The following is a 22,701-nucleotide window of genomic DNA, read 5'->3' as shown; positions in this document are numbered from 1 at the left end:
GGTTGATAGTGATCTTCAGATCACAGATGCCATGGAAATGAGGTTCTGAAGAAGCTCCCGGGAAGGCTGATTTGCAGGGTGAGCACTGCCTAAGTAATTGTGATCAAACATTGTATTGCTCTCTAAATTCAGGCACAGAAATCCACCTTAAATATCTAATTATGAGAATTAGATTTGGCTGTGTATGTCAGGGACTTCGAAATAATGGGTTTGGATAAAATAGAAGTTAATTTTTCTCCTGCAGCAAAGTCTAAGTAGCTCCAGGATGCTGGAGTGATGCCCCAAGGTGTTAAGAATCAGACTCATATCCTGATATTCTCTCCTTCTGCTCTGAAATCCATGGCTCCAGTTCTTAAATTTATCTCATAATCCAACATGACTGCTCCTGCTCCAGCCAGTATTTCTGCATTCCAATCTGTAAGAAGGAGAAAGTGGAAAGAGAAGGGCATGCCTCTCTTAAGGGCACTTCTTAGATGTTGTAGACTGCTTCCTCTTGGATTTCTTTGATTAAATATTATACCTGTAGCCATACCCAATTGGAAGGAAGGCTAGAAAATGCCATTTTTATTCGAAGTCTTGGGGCTAGCTAACACTTAGAGTTTCTATTTCCATGAGAGAAGAGGAAAGTCAATGAAGCAAGTAGCTACATATGACATAACTTTCTTCCTTCCCTGTCAATTGGTCAAGCAATTTCTTTTTTTTTTTTTTTTTTTTTTTTTTTTTTTTAATTTTTGACAGGCAGAGTGGACAGTGAGAGAGAGAGACAGAGAGAAAGGTCTTCCTTTTGCCGTTGGTTCACCCTCCAATGGCCGCCGCTGCAGCCGGCGCACCGCGCTGATCCGATGGCAGGAGCCAGGATCCAGGTGCTTTTCCTGGTCTCCCATGGGGTGCAGGGCCCAAGCACCTGGGCCATCCTCCACTGCACTCCCTGGCCACAGCAGAGGGCTGGCCTGGAAGAGGGGCAACCGGGACAGAATCCGGCGCCCTGACCGGGACTAGAACCCGGTGTGCCGGCGCCGCAAGGTGGAGGATTAGCCTATTGAGCCACAGCGCCGGCCATCTTTTTTTTTTTTTTAAGATTTTATTTCTTTATTTGAGAGGTAGAGTTACAGTGAGAGGGAGAAACAGAAAGGTCTTCCTTCCATTGGTTCACTCCCCAAATGGCTGCAACAACCAGAGCTGCGCCGATCTGAAGCCAGGAGCCAGGTGCTTCTTCCCGGTCTCCCACACAGGTGCAGGGGCCCAAGCACTTGAGCCATCTTCCACTGCTTTCCCAGACCATTTCAGTGAGCTGGATTGGAAGAGGAGTAGCCAGGACTAGAACTGGCACCCACATGGGATACCAGCACCACAGGTGGAGGATTAACCTACTGTGCCACAGCGCTGGCCCCAATCAGGCAATTTCTAAACATCAGTGTAACTGCTAGCTAGACTTACTCCCACTTCTGCAAACTTTTCAGTAAAGAAACAGAGAGCACAAATGGTTTTAGACAGTTTATGCTTTTAAAAAATGTTTTATTTTATTTAGGGAATGCAACTTCATGCATTTAATACATACAGATTTGGGAACATGAGAATTCTTCCCACACTCTGCCTCCTGCCCACCCATACTCTCACCCTTCTTTCTCCTCCTTCTTCCTTTCCCATTCTTATTTTTTATGATCAATTTTTTCAGATTATTTTTTACAGAGATCAATTTTTAAGATAATTTTTATACTTTTAAAATTAACCCTACACTAAGTAAAGAGTTCACTGATTAATACAAAGAAAAAAGAAAAAAAAAAGTTTTCCTCTTCAGTCAAGGTAAAGGCTGTTTAAAAAATCAATGCATCTTAAAGGGTCAGTTTCACTCCTGTAGACTGCATTTTAGGTACTATATTAGTTACCACAGATCAGAGAGAACATATGGCATTTGTCTTTTTGTTACTGGCTTACTTCACTAAGTATTATGGTTTCCAGTTGCATCCATTTTCTTGCAAGTGGAAGGATTTAATTTCTTTTTAACTGCTATGTAGTATTCCATAGTGTATATATACCATACTTTCTTTATCCAGTCCTCAGTTAATGGACATCTGGGTTGAATACATACCTTAGCTCTTATAAATTGTGCTGAGAAGAACATAGGGATACAGATAGCTCTTTCATATGATGATTTCATTTCCTTTGGATAAATTCCCAAGAATGAGATGGCTGGGTCATATTGTAGGTCTATATTCAGCTTTCTGAGATATCCCCATATTGTCTTCCACAGTGGCTGTACCAGTTTACGTTCCCAGAAATAGTGGATTAAGTTACCCTTCTCCCCACATCCTCACCAGCATTTCTTTGTTGATTTCTGGATGAGGTCATTCTAATGGGAGTCAGGTGAAACCTCATTGTGGTTTTGAATTGCATTTACCTGATGGCTAGCAATTCTGAGCATTTTTTTCATGTGTCTATTGGCCATTTGAATTTCCTCTCTTGAAAAATGTCTATTCAGATCTTTTGCCCATTTCTTGACTAGGTTGGTTATTTTCTGGTTGGTTAGTTTCTTGAGCTTTTTATAGATTCTGGAAGTTAGTCTTTTGTCAGTTTCATAGTTTGCAAATATTTTCTCCCATTCCGTCCATTGCTTCTTCACTTTGCTGAATGTTTCTTTGGCAATGCAGGGGCTTCTCAGTTTAAGGTAACCCCACTTGTTAATTTTGCCTTTGATTGCCTGTGCTTCTGGAGTCTTTTCCAATAAGTCTATCCCTATGCTGATGCATTGTAGGATTTCCCCAATGTTCTCTAATAATTTGATGGTATCATATCGTAGATTTACTCTCTGATCCATTTTGAGTGGATTTTTGTGTAAGGTGTAAAGTAGGGGTCTTATTTTATGCTTTTGCATGCAGAGATCCAATTTTCCCAGCACTATTTTTGAAGAGACTTCTTGGTTCCAGAGGTTGATTTTTGCTCCTCTGTCAAAGGTAAGTTGGGTGTACATGTGTGGATTAATTTATGGGGTTTCTATTCTGTTCCATTGGTCTGCAAATCTGTTTTTGTGCAGGTACCAGGCTGCTTTGATGATAACTGCCCTGTGGTATATCATGGGGTCTGGTACTGTGATGCCTCCAACATTGATTTTATTATTTAAAATTGCTTTAGCTATTTGAGGTCTCTTGTGTTTCCATATGAATTTTAGCATCATTTTTCTATATTTGAGACAAGTGTTATTGTTATTTTGATTGAAACCACATTGAATTTTTTTTTTTTGACAGGCAGAGTGGACAGTGAGAGAGAGAGACAGAGAGAAAGGTCTTCCTTTTGCCGTTGGTTCACCCTCCAATGGCCGCCGCGGCCAGCACGCTGCGGCCGGCACACCGCGCTGATCTGAAGGCAGGAGCCAGGTACTTATCCTGGTCTCCCATGGGGTGCAGGGCCCAAGCACTTGGGCCATCCTCCACTGCACTCCCTGGCCACAGCAGAGAGCTGGCCTGGAAGAGGGGCAACCGGGACAGAATCTGTTGCCCCGACCGGGACTAGAACCCGGTGTGCCGGCGCCGCAAGGTGGAGGATTAGCCTAGTGAGCCACGGCGCCAGCCGAAACCACATTGAATTTTTAAATTGCTTTCAGTAGTATAAACATTTTGAAGATGTTGATTCTCCCAATCCATGAACAAGGGAGATTTTTCCACTTTTTAAATGTCTTCTTCTATTTCATTCTTTTATTGTTTTGTAATTTTCATTGTAGAGATATTTGATATCCTTGGTTAAGTTTATTCTAAGATATTTAAGTTTTTTGTAGCTATTGTGAATGGGATTGATATTAGAAGGTCTTTCTCAGCTATGGCATTGTCTGTGAATACAAAGGCTATTGATTTTTGTGTGTTGATTTTATTTTATGCTACTTTACTAAACTCTTTTATGAGTTCCATTAGTCTCTTTGTCATGTCTTTTGGGTTCCCTATATATAGAATCATTTCATCAGTAAACAGGGTATTTGTAGCCCTTTGATTTCTTTTTCTTGCCTGATGGCTCTTACTAAAACTCAAAGGACTATATTAAATATCAATGGTGAGAGTGGGCATCCTTGTCTGGTTCCAGATTTTAATGTGAATGCCTCTATGACTCCTCTTTCAGGAGTGTGTTGTTCAGTCTCCATGTGTTTGCATATATTCTAGAGATTCTCACGTAGCTGGTTTCCAGCTTCATTTCATTGTTGTCCAAGAAGATGCATGGCATTTCAATTTTCTTGAGTTTGCTGAGACTTGCTTTATGACATAGTATGTGGTCAATCCTACAGAAAATTCCATGCACTGGTGAGAACAATGTATATTCTGCAACTGTTGGATGAAAAGTTCTGTTGATATTTTAGGTTCATTGATCTATAGTGTTGATTAATTCTGTTTCCTTATTGAGTTTCTATTTGGTTAATCTGTCTGTTGCTGAAAGTGGGGTACTGAAATCCCCTATTACTATTGTATTTGAGTCTATGACTCCCTTTAGAACCTTTAACATTACTTTTAAAAGGTCAGGTTCCCTGTAATTAGATGCATATACATTTATGATAGTTATATCTTCCTGTGAATTTGATTCCTTAATCATTACATAGTGCCCTTCTTTGTCTCTTTTAACAATTTTTGTGTTAAAGTCTATTTTGTGTGATAATAGGATGACTACACCAGCTCTTTTTTGGTTTCTGTTCGCATGGAATATCTTTTTCCATACTTTCACTTTCAGTCTGCGTGCATCTTTGTTGGTGAGATGTGCTTCTTGTAGGCAGCTAATCGATAGGTTTTGCTTTTGAATCCATTCAGCCAGTCTATGTCTTTTAACTGAAGAATTGAGGCCATTTCCATTCAAGGTGAATATTGATAAGTAATTATTTTGCCCTGCAATTTTTCCATAAATGTTCCTATTTTTCCTTGGATTTCCTTTGTACTTTTACTGGTAGATTTTCTTCCTTTGTCTTCTTTTCTTTTCTTTAAATTCCTGACTTCGTGTCAGTTTTTTTTTTTTTTAATTTGACAGGTAGAGTTATAGACAGAGAGAGCGACAGAGAAAGGTATTCCCTCCGTTAGTTCACCCCCTAAATGGCCGCTACGGCTGGTGCTGTGCCGATCCAAAGCCAGGAGCCAGGTGCTTCCTTGTGGGGAGCAGCCCGGACTGGACTGAGTTACTGGAATTAAGACTTATTCTATGCATCTGCTCTCCTACAATATGGCGCTGGGAGAGGAGAAAACAGCTTCTACCCAGCTGCCTCCAGTTCAACCAATAAACTGTAGGACTTGCTCCTGATTGGAGAGCAGCGTACTCGGCGTGTGGGCAGCCGAGTTAGGATTGGCGGAGGAGGACTATAAAGGAGGAGAGAGACGGCATGCACCAGGAACATCTATGAGGAACATCTAAGGGGAACACCTGTGCAGCCCCCCAGAGAGCCGGCCGGCGGTGTGCCACTCCCCTGCGGAAGTGGGGAATGTGGCCAGGGGGAACTGCCCTTCCACGGAGGTGGAAGGGACAGTAGCCAACCCGGGAAGAACCAGCAGCAAACCCGGGGAGGGCCGAGCAGACGAAAGAACAGCGCAGGGTCCTGTGTCGTTCCTCCACGAAGAGGGGGAGCGACACTTCCTCCTGGTCTCCCACATGGGTGCAGGGGCCCAAGCACTTGGGCCATCCTCCACTGCCTTCCTGGGCCACAGCAGAGAGCTGGACTGGAAGAAGAGCAATTGGGACTAGAACCTGGCGCCCATATGAGATGCCGGCGCAGGTGGAGGATTAACCAGGTGAGCCACGGTGCCGGCCCCCTTTGTCTTCTTTTCTACTGATGACAATGTTTCTATTTTTCTGTGTGTAGCACATCCTTAAGCATCTTCTGCAGGACTAGAAGGGTGATGACAAATTCTTTCAATTTCTGTTTGTCATGGAACATCTTTATTTCACCTTCATTCAAAAATGTGAGCTTTGCAGTGTATAATATTCTGGGTTGATAGTTCTTTTTCTTAAGACTAGGAATATATTTCATGTTTCTCTTCTAGCCTGTTGGGTTTCTGACGAGAAGTCCGCTGTGTGTCTAACTGGAGATCATCTGAAAGTAATCTTGCATTTCTCTCATGTACATTTTAGAATCTTTTCTTTATGTTTTACTGTGGAGAGTTTGATTGCAATGTGTCATGGTGAATATCTTTTCTGATCTTGTCTATTAGGAGTTCTATATGCTTCCTATACTTGAATGTCCCTTCCTTCAAATTACGGAGTTTTTCTGTTATTATTTCACTAAAAAGGCTCTCTAATCCTTTCTCTCTTTCCATGCTTTAAGGAACTCCTAGAATTCATATGTTGGGTCATTAGATTCCCAACAATATTTTTTAGCTTCCTAATTTATTCTTGTGTTTGATGTGACTGTATAATTTCCTGCGCTTTGTTTTCTAAGTCAGATATTCTTTCTTCTGCCTCACTGATTCTGTTGTTAAAGCTTTCCACTGCATTTTTTATTTGTTCTAGGAATTCTTCATTTCCAAGATTTCATTTTGATTTCTTTTTAAGATCTAAATTTTGGGGCCAGCACTGTGGGGCAGCAGGTTAAAGCCCTGGCCTGAAGCTCTAGCATCCCATGTGGGCGCCAGTTCTAGTGCTGGCTGCTCTCCTTCTGATCCAGTTCTCCGCTATGGCCTGGGATAGCAGTAGAGGATGGCCCAAGTCCTTGGGCCCCTGCACCCACGTGGGAGACCCGGAGGAGGCTCTTGGCTCCTGGCTCCTGGCTTCGGATTGGCACATCTCCGGCCATTGCAGCCATCTGGGGAGTGAACCAGCGGAAGAAGACCTCTCTCTGTGTCTCTACCTCTCTCTGTAACTCTGTTTTTTCCAATAAATAAAATAAATCTTTAAAAAAAAATCTCAATTTTGTGGGGGAGATTTTCTTTTATGTCACATACAGATTTCATTAGCTTGTGCATTTGCTCTGATTACTTTTTTTTTTTCATCAGCTGCTGAGCCCGAGTGGCAGCAGAAAATGTGGTCATGAATGGGAGTCAGCTTGTCAGTCACTTGATTGGCGATGTAGGACCCCGTGGTTGTTCTCGAGTTGGCCCCAGGACCACGCCCCCGCCAAACTGCACGGCCATAATTGTGGTCCCTGTGGAGACTTCCCGGTTTTCCCAGTCTGGGCTAGGGCTTCTTGCCCCCAGGCCAGTGCTGGACCCGCTCCCGAGTGGCTACTAAGGTGGCCGCCATATTCCTCCTCCCTCTGATTACTTCTAAGTAATCCTATGATCAATTTTTTTGAATTCCATTTCTGGCATTTCTTCAATCTCATCATCTTTACAATCTAGAATTGAAGTGTTATGTTCTTTTGGGGGCATCATGTTGTCTTCCTTATTCTTGTTTCTTGAATTGGTGCATTTGTTTTTGGCATTTATGGAGATACTTATTGATTTCTTCTTTGTTTTTTTCACTATGGCAGCTTTTATCTTTGTATTATTTCTCTGTAGATTAGTGAAGTGTCTGCTTTCAGTGAATACCTAGAGGTGTGTGATGGATGTGGACAGGGAGCTCTGTTCAGTTCTCCAGGGTGAACTGACATATTCAGATATGGCGTGGAAAATCTCTCTCTCTTTTTTTAATCAGAGGGGAGGTTTATTTTTTTGTCTGTTGGTATAGACTCAGCTGAGCTCCTCTCTTCAAAGGGGTTCAGTGCCTGGACCAGGGAGTATGTCAGTCATCCACTCTGCCACAGGTCCACACAAAGAATCTGTGTAGTCCTCAATGTAAGCTGAGATTCCCCAGCAATGTCTCTTGCCAGGTAACCAGGGAGCCCTGAGCGTGTGGAGCCTTCCACAGTGACTGACCAGAGTCCCAGCCACACCCTGAGTCCTCCCATCCAGCCTTAGTGTTTTCACTGTCCTGGCATACAAACCTCCCACAGTCACAAGCACTCAGCCCCTGTCTGTTCTCCCCACCAGACTCAGAAATCTCTGCTTCTCTGGTTGCTGGGTGCAGACACATGCTAGGGCAGCTATTATATATGTCCAAAAATGGAGCCTGCTCTCCATTGTCTTCTTACAGGATGCCATTTCAGAGTGATTGGGGAGAGAGAAATGTACCCCTCTTTGTTTTTTCTCCTCTAGTTTGACAGGTACACTATCCCGCACAGGGCTCCGAGCTCGATTCCCTCTAGGCCCTTCCTGCAGCTTTTTCACCAGTGACTTGGGCTGCTACCATCTGGTCTCACCTCACTCTCCAACACTGGTGCAGATGCTCTCAGCTGCTGGGGTCCTGAGCTGTGCACATCCACACCCTCCACGTAAGTCCACTGTGTCCCTCCAGTTTGTGTCGAGTTTCCTCTGCTGTTTTCTTTATAACTCTTCCTTGAGACTGTACTCTTTCCACTTTTTAAAAACTATCTTCTGGCCAGCGCCATGGCTCAATAGGCTAATCCTCTGCCTGTAGCACTGGCACACCGGGTTCTAGTCCCGTTTGGGGCACCGGATTCTGTCCTGGTTGTCCCTCTTCCAGGCCAGCTCTCTGCTGTGGCCTGGGAAGGCAGTGGAGGATGGCCCAAGTGCTTGGGCCCTGCACCACATGGGAGACCAGGAGAAGCACCTGGTTCCCGGCTTCGGATCAGTGCGGTGCGCCGGCCGCAGCACACCGGCCGCAGTGGCCATTGGAGGGTGAACCAACAGTAAAGGAAGACCTTTCTCTCTCTCTCTCTCACTGTCCACACTGCCTGTCCAAAAAAAAAAAAAAAAAAAGCTATCTTCCCCTTGACTAGAGCAGCAAGCTTCTTCTCTACTCTACCTTCTTAATCTAATCTCTGTGTTGACAGTTATTTTTCTCTTAATATTCGGACTGTATCTAGCTACTGTCTTCTAGCCTGCAGGGTTTTTGATGAGAAGTCATTTGTGAGTCTAATTGGAGATACTCTGAAGTTATCTGGCATTTCTCTTGTGCACATTTTAGAATCTTTTCTTTATGCTTTACTGTGGAAAGTTTGATTACTATGTGTCATGGTGAAGGTTTTTTCTGGTCATATCTGTTGGGAATTCTATGTGCTTGCTGTATTTGGACATTCTTTTCTTTCTCTGAATTAGGAAAGTTTTCTCTAATTACCTCATTAAGTAGGTCTTCTAGTCCCTTCTCCCTTTCCACACCCTCAGAAACTCCTAAGACTCATCTATTGGGCCTTTTGATAGTATCCCATAGATCTTCAACAGTGTTTTTTAGTTTTCTAATTTCTTCTTATTTTTGATCTGACTGTAAAATTTCCAGAGATTTGTCTTCTAGCTCAGATATTATTTCTTCTGCCTTATCAACTCTGTTGTTAAGACTTTCCATTGTATTTTTATTTGATCTATTGAATTCTTCATTTCTAGTATTTCATTTTGATTTCTCTTTAAGATCTCAATTTCATGGGAAAAATTTTCATATATAGTTTTCTTTAGTTCATGAATTTGCTTCTGAGTAATCTGATGATTAGTGTTTTTAATTCCATTTCTAACATTTCCTCAATCTCTTCATCTTCACATTCTAATATTGAAATGTTTTAGTGTTCCTTTGGGAGCTCATAGTGTCCTCCTTATTCTTGCCTTAACTTTTTGGCATTTGTATATTTTTGTGTCTGATGGCTTTTCTCTTTGATTGGTGTCTCTGTGGCTTAGTGGGATGTGTACACTTTCAGTGAATACCAAGAGGCGTGTGCTGGGAGTGGCCAGGTTCAGCGGGTTTTTCTCTCTGGTTTAGTTCTGTGGTTTGCAGGCATGCAAAGTACCTGCTCATTTGTGCTGGGCATGTAGGAGAGTCCCACAGGCAGCACTTACCCTTCATAGGGTGGCTCTTCTACCTGCACAGGCAGGGGCTGGGGTGGCTGCTACCTGCTTGTGTCCAAAAATGTCATCAGCCCTACCCCCACTGGCTGCAGGTCTCTGCTGCAGCAGGGAGGGGGGAAGGAGAGATACACAACCCCCTTTTCCCCCCACCTCTGGGTGATTGGTCACTTGCTGTCCTGGGGGAATCTATGTGGAACTCTAAAAGCAGTTCACTAAGCCCTCCCTCCCACTGTGTCAACAGCATCATGGGCCCATGGATTACCCTCTCACCTGGTTGCCAGGGTGGGCATCTTCCTGGATCCAAGCTGGTGAGACTTTCAGCATTGGCCTGAAGCATTTCTACTGCTTTTTCAGGGTCTCCTACTACAGTTCTCCTGTGGCTTTATCCTGAAAGTATACTTTCTCCCCCTTTTTAAATATTAATTTCAGACCATCATGTTGCTTTTCCACCATCTTGGAATCCCCCTGCTACTTTTTAAAAATTTACTTATTTGAAAGAAGTACAGAGAGAGAGGGATACATGCACACACATGCACACACACACACACACACACACACAGATCGTTCATCCTCTGGTTCACACCCCAAATGGCTGCAATGGCCAGGAATGGGCCAGTTGTCTGAAGCCAGGAGCCAGGAGCCAGGAGCTTCCTCTGGGCCTCCCATGTGGGTGCAGGGGCTCAAGAATTTGGGTGATATTCTTCTGTTTTCTCAGGCACATTAGCAGGGAGCTGGATCAGAGGTGAAGCACCTGGGACTGGAACCAGTGCCCATATGGAATGCCAGCACTACAGATGGCTTAACCCGATGTGCCACAGCACTGGCCCCTAGACAGTTTCTTACCTGGACACTATAGACAACATGAGTGTCATATCTTCAGGGGTTCTCTTGTCCCTCAGGTCCCAAGGATGTCAGTGTAGAGTGTATCCAGGTGGAGCACACAGTGAATAATACTGAACTTAGGAAACTCTGATTTATGTAGGGACTCGATATAATATCAAAGACTTGTATCAAGCATAACATTCATGAAGAAACTCTGGCTTTGTTCATAAGAAAACTGGGATAGAGCATGTATGCTCACAATAATTGCTGTTGTTTCCACAAATGTCCCCAGATTATCTAATAAACCCAAGGTGAAACCAACCTAAACTTCAGCTAGAATATGGGAGAATAAGTGTGCATATATATACACCAAATATGTTTTTATTTATTTATTTATTTATTTGAAAGGTGGAGGTTGGAGTTGGAGAGGAGAGCGATAACTTCCATCTGCTGTTCACACCACAAATGCCCACAACAGCTGGAACTGAGCCAGGCTGAAGTCAGGAGCCAGGAACTCAATCTGGGTCTCCCATGTGAGTGGCAGAGACCCAAGTACTTGAGCCAACATCTTGCCTCTCTGGGTGTGCTTTAGCGGGAAGCTGTATATGGATGGAGCAGGGTCTTGTACCTAGCAAAGAAGTGGAAACACCTAAGTCTCCATCAGCTGTTGAATGGATAAAGAAAATGTGGTATATATTAACAATTGAATATTATCAGCCATAAGAGATGACCTTTTGCAATAGCACTGATGGAACTGGACATCATTATGTTGAATGAAATAAGCCAGGCACAGAGAGATCTATACCATATGACTCACTAATACATGGAACCAAAAAGTTGATCTCAGAAGTTGAGAAGGTGGTGCTGGTTATTAGAAGCTGGAAGGAGTAGCAGAGATGTGTGGGGAAAGGTTATTTAATAAGCACTGAGTTTTGGGTAGATAGAAGTAAGAAGTTCCAGGGTTCTGTTGCACAGTGAGGTGACTATAGACAATGTACTGTGTATTTCTCTATCAAAAAATTAAAAGATAGAATTTTAAATCTTTTCACCAAAAAGAAACGTTTAATCTTTGAGGGGATAGATATGAACACCCTGAGTGGACATTACACAGAGCATACATGTGCATGCATACGTATCACATGGTATCCTATAAATGTGTATAATTTTAAGATTACTAATTAAAAATTATACTAAAAAAGTAAGTGTATAAGATAAAACTGTGATGATAGAAGGGGGAGAGAATATCTTTATACCTCAATGGGGACCTATATCTTAATATCCCAAGAGCACAAATAACAAAACTTTTTTTTAAAAAAATGCACTTTTATGACATCCAAATTACTTGATTTTTTTGTTTTCTCAAAGAAGGGCACCAGTCGAGAGGTAACTGACGGTGATGTATTGGTAGATGATATTCCCTGTGACTGAAAGAGGCACAAATCATTGCTGCAAATCAACAAGGCCGGAGTCCCAGGGAAAGCATACATAAAGAGATGCTCAAACTCTTAGTGATAAGAGAAACTCAAAAAGGTGATGAGATATCTCTTCATGCTGTTGAGATTGGCAAAGGAATTCTGACTTTTGGAGAGTGCCAGATATTAGGGACACCCAACCACAGGAACTCTGTTTTTTAAAGATTTATTTATTTGAAAGGCAGAGTGACAAAGACCAAGAGGGAGAGAATAACATAGATAGACAGATAAATATATAGATAGATAGATAGATAGATAGATGATAAATATCTTCCATTCATTGATTCATTGGCTAAAGCCAGTAACCAGGAGTTCTGTCTTGGTCTCCCACATGCATGGCAGAGCCCCAAATACTTGGACCATCATTTACTGTTACCCAGGTGCATTAGCAAGGAGATAGATAGTAAGTAGAGTAGCTGAGACTCCTACTGGTGCTCTGATACGGGATGCAAACAACACAAGGAGAAGCTTAACCCAGTGTGCCACAACACTGGCCCTCCACAGGAATTCTTGCTTGCTGGTAACAGTGTGCCCTACCACCAGCCGCTCTAAAGGCCAACTTGAAAGTACTTCATGAAACCAAGAATGCATATTCCCTGTGATTGAGTATGCCACTTCTACCCTTGGAAAACTCTCCTTCAGGACTATAAGGGAAAAGGATAAGGATGTTCATCACAGTATTGTTTGGGTGGTGGAGAGTTACAGACAATGTAAATTTCTATTACTCAAGGGAGGAAGAAGTCAAGTATGTTGGGCACACAATGTGAAATGTTCAGCACCAAAGAATCCCAGAGGACTGGATGAACACTCAGCAACATGTCTAGTTCCTAAGAACAGTATTGGAAGAGAAAACTTAGACACAGTAAAATCCATACACTATAGTAAATCTGTAGTGCAACATCACATATCCACGAAAAATAAACTTGCACACAAACCTTTCTACGTATTCAAGTTCAAAGTTATATATCTGACATATTAGAAAAGTTGTCCTTAGGGTAGGGTAGTGGGAATGAGGAATGAAGATAAAACAAACTAAATAAAATGATAGAGCAGTCTTGTATGTTTTGGTTATGTGTCATGAACTCATGGATTATGATTAACTGAACCCTTTGCATACGAAGTTAAATCCAAAGAGATTGATAAACCTGCAATGATTGGGAAATCTTCAATATTTCCAAATCAGTGAAGGTCAGCTCTGAGTGTGTCAGGTACACAACTGCTCATCTTGCAACAAGACCTTCCTTCCTCGTAGCCGCTGACAACATGGGCTGCAGACCGACATTGCAAACGCTGCTTCTGAGCTTGCACCTCCTCCTCAATTTGTTCAGCATCCAGTGCTGCCCTTATGAGTTACAACAAAACATTATGTTCTATCCAATCATCTAGAAAATTTATATTCATAAGCGATCACGTACCAAAACGAGCTTTTAACATAGTGTATAGACAAGTTTTCTCTTTCTGCCAGAATGATTTTTTTCAAAAGGAGCTATTAGTGTTTTTTTTTCTCTGAAATAGCAGAATTTAAATGTGTTCTCCCAAAAATATCCGGAGCATTTATTTATTTAGCTTAAAGATTTATTTATTTGAAAGGCAGAGTTACAGAGAGAAAGAACAGTACACACACACACACACAGAGAGAGAGAGAGAGAGATCTTTCATTGGCTGGGCCTGGTGAAAGCCAAGAGCCTGGAACTTCTTTCAGGACTCCTGTGTTGGTGGCAGGCACCCAAGCACATGGGCCATCTTCCACTGCTTTCCCTGGTGCATTAGCAGTGAGCTGCATCAGAAGTGGAGCAGCTGAGACGTGAACCAGAGCTTATAAGGGATGCCAACATTGCAGGTGGCAGCTTAACCCATTGTGCCACAATGCCTGTCCCAGATCTGGAGAACTTTTATGTGAGGTAAGATTAAGGAGTCCATATTTAGGGGTGGACATTGTGACACATGGGTTAAGCTACCATTTGGGAGGCCTGCATTCCATATCAGAGGACTCCTTTTGGACAGAAATTATACTTATTATGCCTGTATTCTTAGCAGGTAGTAAGAAGCCCAACACATTACAGTATCTCAGGAATCCTGAGCAGCAGACCATAAAATCACCCATCTTAAAGACAAACTGAGGTATGTGTACTTGACCAAAGGTGCACAGTTAATCAGTGTTAGAAACAGGAGCTAGTCCATTTGTTTTGAATTCTGAACCTGAGATTTGTATGTGTTTGTTTTTGGCAGATGTCTGCTCATTCGTCATACCACTTTGGGAGAGTGGGGGTGGATTTCTAGCAACCTCTATTATTGGCTTGTTTTCTCGATGCCCATCAACCTATCCTGGATCAACATGAGCAGGCAGTAGAACTGATATCTTTGATTTTATTTTTTTAATTTTATTCCTAAAAATATTGTGTTCATGTTGAAATCTTCCTGCCAACTATAAGAAGACTCCCCACCAACTCCATCAACTCACACCTAGCTCACTCCCCTACATTTTATTTTCTTCAGGCAATTTAGTCCTGTATAAACGTATTTGTTCATTTTCTGGGTGTTCCCAAGAATGGCAGCCTGGCTGTATCCTCACTGCACCACTTGGCACACAGTAGAGACCCCCAGTAATGATTTATTTAAATGTATATGGACTTTAAACAATACCTTCCACTCACTGAGTGCTTCATGCATGACCTCATTCCTATTCCTCTTTATATCCTTAAAGCATTCCAGCAAGGGGGCTCTCCCACCTCTCTTTGGAGCTCCCTGCCATTATGTAAACAGCTTGAGAACGTATTGCTGGGTTTCAACCCAGACGGCTCTTACCTTTGCTCTGTAGCTGCTGTGCTCAGCGTTTACAATGTCATCTACCCGTAGTTTTCTAAAGTCAAAGCAAAGCCAGGCAGCTTGCCTAGTGGTTAACAGGAGGGTCAAAAACTAAAGTGAACTAAATTGAGATTCTGGCTCCCTTTCTTTGGGGGCATTTATCCATATAATCATTAGTATCAGGCAGTAGCAGCCTTGTATCAAGTGTAGAGAACCTGGTTCCCAGGCTGCTGAGTGTCGTGCAAGTGCCAAACTTGTCTAATCACCAGAGCCACCTTCCCGGCTTCTTCTCTCCATGTAGAGCCTGTAGCCAAGGGCAGCCTCCTGTGTCTGCCACACCCCTCCTTGGCCTCTTCTCTCCAAGCAGCCTGGGGTAGATGACCTAGAGCAGGACCAGTGCTGCCCTGGCCCAGTGCGTCAAGACAACTCCCACTGTGGGTGTTACTGTGCCGGTATACCGAGCAGGAGACACCCTTTGCAACTCCTCCCTAACACCAGGTTAAAATCCTCAGCCCCACGTGCAGGTTGCAAACCTGCCTGTGACTGACGCCTAGAGCTAGAGAGCTTGCTTTCCTGGAGTCAGCATGTCGGCTGTGGTCCTAGAAAATGGAGGCTTAAGCAGGAAATTCTCTGACTTTGGACAGGTGAGTTAGGATGGGCCTTATCTGATGATGCTGGAAGTTTGGCTCCCTTGGAGAGGAGGGGGAGAAGTGGCTGGGGATTGCTGGTATTTCCTAATTTTGTAAGCTCACTAAGAAGTCTAATTCCTTCCGAGATGATGAGAATATCCAGAAATCCAACAAACAAACCATGCCCTCAACAATTGCTTCCAAGTGGGAGAACGTCTGTCCTATGTAGTTTTCAGGGTCAGGGGTTCTGCTTTACGTTTGGGGATCTGGCTTCCAGAATTACTATCAACTAGCTGTGTGTCTTTGGATAAGTCACTGTCTCTCTCTGTTGCCTTCTTTCTCTTCTTTAATGGACTTTAATGCTCTGGAGCAGGATACGGGTCCTTCTAGATCTCTTCAGTGATGTTTAGAAAGTGCCCTCAACCAAGGTATCGAAATGGCAAAATTGTGAGAAACTGTGTCTTCCTTTCCCTCTGGGGAGAAGATGAGATGTAAAGAAGACTGGGAGATTAACTCAGATGTAGGGAGGGAGAGGCTAAGTGGAGAGGTCAATGAGCAAGAGTAAGTCCTGAGCATGAGATGTGGAAGGACTCTAATGGTGACTTGGGGATATGTATTCCATTCTCCAGGATTTGTTGTCATGCTCGTGAGGGGAACAATTGCAGGATGCATTCTCTCATTTGATGCAAATACTCACTGGGTCAGGAAATGATTCTTCTTGGGCTCATATTCTCATGTACAGCCCAGACCTGGGGAAGATAAAGGGAGCCTGGAAGGTTAGGGAGAATGATCCTCTTTAGACAGCAATACTCTATTGAAGAGGAGGACAGTGCTTATATTGAAGTTAGTGTCTCTGGAGCAACTGCAAATCTTTGGTCTGGCTTTTCTTGGTTCCTAAGGGAAGGATTTCCCATGAAGATGGTATATGGCACCAAGGCAAATGTGTTGAATGGGGATGGAGTAAGAATCAGACCCCAGAACAGAGGCTGGCTCCAGCCACCATTTACTTCAGTGTTGCTGGCAGTAGGGTCCTTACAACTATGAGAAGCAACCAGGGCAAGCAATCTGGTTAGGGACCCATGGGGCTTAAAACTTTACTTGTAGAGCATTTGGGATATTGAGAGTACCCAAATTGCCACTACCAGTGACTGGGGCTCTGGTGAAGAGAAGTATTTCAGGCATGGATTGGGACCAGGTCTGCATCGAAAGCCAGAGACTGAACTTTGCAGAGCCTCAGCTTATTTGTTTGACAAAAAATGGGAATAAAAATGCCTCCACCCTGGGGTTCCCAGGAGAATTAAATGAAATCACACCTGTAAAACACTTAGAACAGTTCCTGGAACACAGGAAAGTGCTCATGTGTGTCTAGCCAGAACAGATATGTTTATTTAACAAAATGCACCTTGCACCCTGACAGGAAGAAACAGCAATGAGTCAGGCACCTTGGCTGGTGCAGCCTAATCATGGAGAGTATACGGGACATGGAGCCAGGAGCCCTGGGTTCTTGCTTTGGGTTTCCTTAAGCTATGTGTTGGGGAGTGCTCAACAGGGGTGAGGAGGCTCAGGAAAATCAAGAGGGAGGGAATTGGACTAGATCAGTCTATAGGACTGCAAGAGACAGAATTGATATCTTAATGCTTCCAGCCCAGATAAGCAGCCCACACTGGCATGGTTTTGTTATAAGGCTGTGGGAGAGAGCCACCGTTGGTGATGGCATACACTATGTCAAGTGCTTTATACATGCACATACACAATAGTCATTTAAGAAAGATTTGGCTCATAAACCCCAAGAAGGCTAAATGAGCATTTTCTGGTGCCAAGCACAGTAGAATTTAAAAACTCACAATATAAATACATACGTTTATAGAGATAAGTGCTGTGAAGAAGACTAAAGTCATGGGGATTTGGGGCAAAGAGAATGCAGCAATCAGAGTTAAGAGCAGGGAAGCCAGTGTTTAAACCTAGATCTGACTCCAAGCACTGTGTACACTTCTCTCCTGCAATGCTGCTTTCTATGGAAGACTGCTGAAATGTAGAGGCATAGACTGTTTTCAATAGTCTGCCCTGTAGACATGTGTATGCAAAGGCAAAATTGCATGCAAATACAGACCTCCAACTGTGGTCCCCAAAGGCACTAAGATTGACAAATAGCACCTGTAGAATATTATCGCCAAAGCATATTGCTTGTGAATTTGAAAAGTGATCGTTTTCAAAAATGCCAAATTCATTCAGAATACAGAATGAATTTGGTATATACAGCCAAAGGGAATATATTTCTCCTACTGAATGTATTGCTTGAGGATCAAAATTCTTTCCTTCCTAGCTCTTAGGAAAGTTTTTTTCCCTGCCCCATTTCTTTGTATACCATTTCTGAGTTGTTTTTCTCTACCTCTTAACCCTCCTGTGCATACCTGTGTTTGTAAGTCAACTCACATATCTGTTAGAAACGAATACAAGTGTATTCTCAAGAGGATTTTCTGTGGGGTCTGTGATTGACTGGATCAATACAGCAGTGTTAGAATTGAATACAAGTCCACCCACGGCCACACTGTTGCATAGACTTCCATGAACTTGCTTCCATTTAAAAACCCTAAAACTGAAAAGAAGGAGCTGTTGACCCAGTTGAGTTTGTCACCAAGAGACAGAATAGGCTTTTGAGTAGTACTGAGTTTAAGGCCGGGGTCTACTATGTATTAGCTGGATGTCCTTGGACCAGCCACTTAACCTTGCTTAGTCTATTTCCCTATTTGCAAAAATAACAGCACCTACCTCATGGGGACTATTGTGAAAACTAACGGAGCTGTTCTATGCAAAGTGTTAAAATTGCTAGTTGCTCTGCATAATGATGCTTATTGACTGTGAAAAGTACCAGGTTCAGCCCCTGGGAAATAGTGGGCAGTCACTGGTGATGATATTAATAACAATAAAGAGTAGCCTTACTCAAAGTCCCCCCCCCTTCCTTCCTTCCTCCCTCCCTCCCTTCCTCTCTCTCTCTCTCTCTCCCTCTCTCTCTCCTCTCTCTATTTCAAGTATGTTTAACAGTAGTTTCAAAATTTTCCATGGCTAAGAAGCATCCAGAATGTTTTTCAAATGCAGATTTTAAGACTCTCCTCCATCTATTTTGATTTGTTAAGTTTGAATTAGGCCCAGGAAACTACTTGGCAACAAGGAAACCCCAGGTAATTTTGGAATGAGAGCTGAGGAACACTTACCGAGAAACACTGATTTAGAAAGTGTAAGGGGATTGGTATCGGCAACACACTGGCTGTCAGGAGTGATGTTGAGTAACTGTCTTACTTTGCAAGACAACATGATCCAAATAGGGACAGACACATACAATACTTCAATATTCTAATTCACTGGGACTCCCTCTATTCACACTCATTGAAAAGTTTGGCCCTTCCACTCTATCCTTGTTTCATGTGAGATACTAGGACTGAATTTTCTGATTTGAAAGAATTTTGGCCTGGGAGTCATTAGGATTCATGCAAAGTTATCATTGCAAGTCACTGACGAGAGTTTGCCCAGCACAGTCTTCTCTCATTGAGATGATGTCACATCCATTCTGTTAATTCCTTACCTCACTTACAAAGGAGTTATTATTCTGCACATTTTTTGTCTTCCCAGTTTTTAGGTACATCCTGTATATTGGTGGGCACACATAGAATAAATTTTATTATTGTAAAATGTAAGCAAATGGTTTGGCAAGTTCTGGCATTTCAACTCCATTCCCGCCTCAGTTTTATTATGAATGCATTTAAGTATGAGTTCTTTGCTATCTAGTTTGAGGCATCATCTTCTGATAGTTCCTTTTTGTACTGTTTTTTAGAAAAAAGATTTTATTTGAAATGCAGAATGACAGGGAGAGAGAAAGATCTTCCCTCTGGTTCACTTCTCAAATGGCTGCAACAGCAGATCCTGGGACAGGCTGAAGGCAGGAGCCAGGACCCCATCCAGGCCTCCCATGCAGGTGGAAGGGATCCAGGTGCCTGAGCTGTTACCTGCTGCTTCTCAAGTGCACTGGCAGGAACCTAGAACAGAAATGAAGTGGCTTGGACTTGAACCAGCATTCTGATACAGATGTGACATCTCAAGCAGCACTTAACCCACTTCACCACAACACCTGCCCCCATTTTTGTACTTTTGTGTATTTTGTGCCTCTTTGTCTACAATTAGACATCTCCACTCCCAGTGTATGGAAACAAGTTAATGTCTTCTGATATCTTTGCTAAAGGTTAAGAGGTCATTCATGTATAACTCCAATATTTCCACCACTTTACATACTTCCTTTAAACTTATCTTTATATTTTTTCTTCACCTGAATACTGTACCAAGTGGGTTTGTTATTAACATGATTTTACAGATGAGAACACTAACAAGGTGAGATGGTTTGCACAAAGTTGTCCAGCTGGTAAATCAAAGACAGAGAAGTCCAGGCCAGCTCTTTGTACTTAAAAGCCTGTGTATGTCCTGTTTTTCTCAGTATTCATACTCTATTTCCTGATGTTTCCCTGGGATATTGTTGAAATCACCTCAAAAAATATTTTTTTGTGTGTTGAATCAGATTATGAGCTCTTAAAGCCTGGGGCATTGTGTTCCTCATCTTTGTGTGTCTCTGAGCCTTGAACTTAGTAGATGTTCATTAAAAATTACAAAAATGTATAAGGTTGACTGGTGACATCAGTAAATAACTGAAATTTCCCCACCTTGAAAGCTGAGCCTGCAGCCTCACTGATCACTTTATTGCCCTGGACTTTATTTCCCATTGTATTGTATACTTCTGAGTAGCTTATATGTAGCTCATTGTACTCCCAGACTGGCCACAAGAAAGATGTAATGCTTGTCTCTCCCAGGGAAGTATCAGGGAAATGAGTTGTTAAGCTGTGGAAAACATTGTAACTAAGTGCCTGTAACCCTGTAGGAAACAAGCTATATTGAAGACAACTCTAATGAAAATAGTGCCATATCACTGATCTTCTCCCTCAAAGAGGAAGTGGGTGCATTGGCCAAAGTCTTGCGCTTATTTGAGGTAAGTGCTTTATTCATATTTGTCCTGGATAATGACATAGTAAATATCTGTGACATTTATTAGTTAGATGCAATGAAAATAAGAGAGGAACTGGAATTGAGAGATGTGACTTTCAGCCCAGACTCTCACATTAATCAACTGTGTGACCTTGGTAAATGGTTCAATCTGAGCTCAGTTTCTACATTTATAATGTGGTCCTGGTATTATGGATCGTGTTAGCTTCAACAGGGATTTTGTGATGAAATAACATGTTTTTTAAAAATTTCAAGACAGGCATGTTTCATATCATCATAGTTAAAGACTAGACAAAAATGAAATGAAAAAGCCATTAATTCTTCCAGTCATTAAATTAATATTATCTAGGCATTAGATAATGAATAAATAATAAATTAGATACCATCTCTTCTTTCAAACAGCTTCACTTCCAGCTGTATTCTAGAAAACAGTTAATACTGTTTATAAAGAACAAATTGTAGTTGTTTTTATGTATTTGAAAGGCAGAGAGATAGAGAGAGAGAGTGTGAGAGTGGCATCAGGACAGATAGGAATAGATCTTTCATCTCCCAGTTCAATTTCCAAATACCCACAACAGCTAGAGCAAATGGCCAGACTGATGCTTGGAACTCAATGAGTTTCCCCCATGGGTGGCAGGGACCAAGTACTTGAACAATTACTGTTACTTTCCAGGTGTACCTCGTCAGGCAGCTGGAGTCAGCAGCAGAGCTGGGACAGGAACTCTTTCAATGTGATATGGGATGTAGGCTTCTCATGCAGCATTTTTTTAAAAAAAGATTTGTTTTATTTATTTGAAAGATAGAGTCACAGAGAGAGGTAGGAACAGTGAGAGAGGTGTCTTCCATCTGCTAGTTTACTTCCCAAATGGCCACAATGGCCAGAGCTGAACTGAGCCAATCCAAAGCCAGGAGCTAGGAGCTTCTTCTGGATCTCCTATGTGGGTCCAGGGGCCTAAGGACTTGGGCCATCCTCTGCTGCTTTTACAGACACATTAGCAGGGAGCTGGGTCGGAAGTGGTGTAGCCACAACTCAAACCCGCACCCAAAAGGGGTGCCAGTGCTGCAGGCCAGGGCTTTAACCCACTGTGCCACTGTACCAGCTCCCCAAGCAGCATCTTAAGGGCTGTTCCAAATGCCTGCCCTGACAGGGACTACCTTGAAGACACTGATAATTGTTTCATAATTTAAAGGATTGCGTGATCAATATGTTAGGAAAATCATTTTATCTTATTTCTTTATTTGTAGGACTTTCAGTTTATAAAGCAATTAATGTATGCTAGATGATGCTAATCAGGAAATGTATGTATTATTTCCTAAGTTTATTTGACTTTGGACCCTTCTCATTCTATGAACATTTATTAATATTTTGGAACAAAGTTTAGGAAATGTTGGTTTGGACTTTAGCTAAGCACCCAAACTCCACATAGCTGCTTCAAATAGGTTTCCTAATCCATATTCCTTCCAAATACTTGGGTAAGGTTTTAGCTGAGACATTTCCTACTTGAGGATGCATTATTTTATAATTGTTATTTTTTGTGTGAACTCTCCAGCTGATTGGGAACAAGAGTTATCACGTTGGCCAGGCCTGTAATTAATGCTCAATGTGAGTTCAGTTATGCAATTAACAAATCTTTTCTAATCTCTTTGGGGAAAAGGGCAGCCCTCATGAAAATATTCAGTGTTCTCAGGACTGGACGTGTGGGGATATGCAGAAGTGCTAAGAAGAGAAGCAGCCTCCTTTAGGGTCTAGCAGACGTCTGGCTAGCTGTGGGGCGGGGTAGAGCATGGGCAGGTCTCAGTGATGGTGGCTTTACAAACATGATCTCACTGAATCTTATAGAAATAGCATGAGGTAGGAGCTGCTTCTATTTTTTTCAGAGCAAGAAACTGAAGTTCAGTGAGATCAGGTAATTGCCCAGTTCACACAGCTTGTGAGACCTTCCCAAAGGTACATGGGTATGCTCGATTAGTATTACTTAATTGATGGAGACACAGAAGTTCAGGTAAGCAGCTGCCTTAGGCTAGAACTAAAAATTGCTTCAGAATTCACCTTTCACGTTCATGTTAACCATAAACAAATAGAAAAGGCATTTCCTGGGCTGGCACTGTGGCATAGCTGGTTAAGCTGCCGCATCCTATTTTGGC

At 42.5% G+C, this 22,701-nt stretch overlaps 1 protein-coding gene across 1 annotated transcript in view; it reads left to right on the top strand.

Moving 5' to 3' along the window:
• The first annotated feature begins 15,311 nt into the window (after positions 1-15,311).
• The window catches only part of PAH (phenylalanine hydroxylase), a 58,244-nt gene continuing 50,854 nt past the window's right edge, over positions 15,312-22,701 (top strand). The window contains exons 1-2 of the mRNA XM_002711296.5: positions 15,312-15,528; positions 20,435-20,542. Coding sequence (XP_002711342.2) covers positions 15,469-15,528; positions 20,435-20,542 — 168 coding nt within the window. The 5' untranslated portion in view covers positions 15,312-15,468. The remainder of the gene's footprint in view (positions 15,529-20,434; positions 20,543-22,701) is intronic.

The sequence above is a fragment of the Oryctolagus cuniculus genome, chromosome 11, assembly GCF_964237555.1.
Source record: "Oryctolagus cuniculus chromosome 11, mOryCun1.1, whole genome shotgun sequence".
NCBI lineage: Eukaryota > Metazoa > Chordata > Mammalia > Lagomorpha > Leporidae > Oryctolagus > Oryctolagus cuniculus.
The sequence above is the reverse complement of the archived record's forward strand: the minus strand, read 5'-3'. Positions and strand labels throughout refer to the sequence as shown.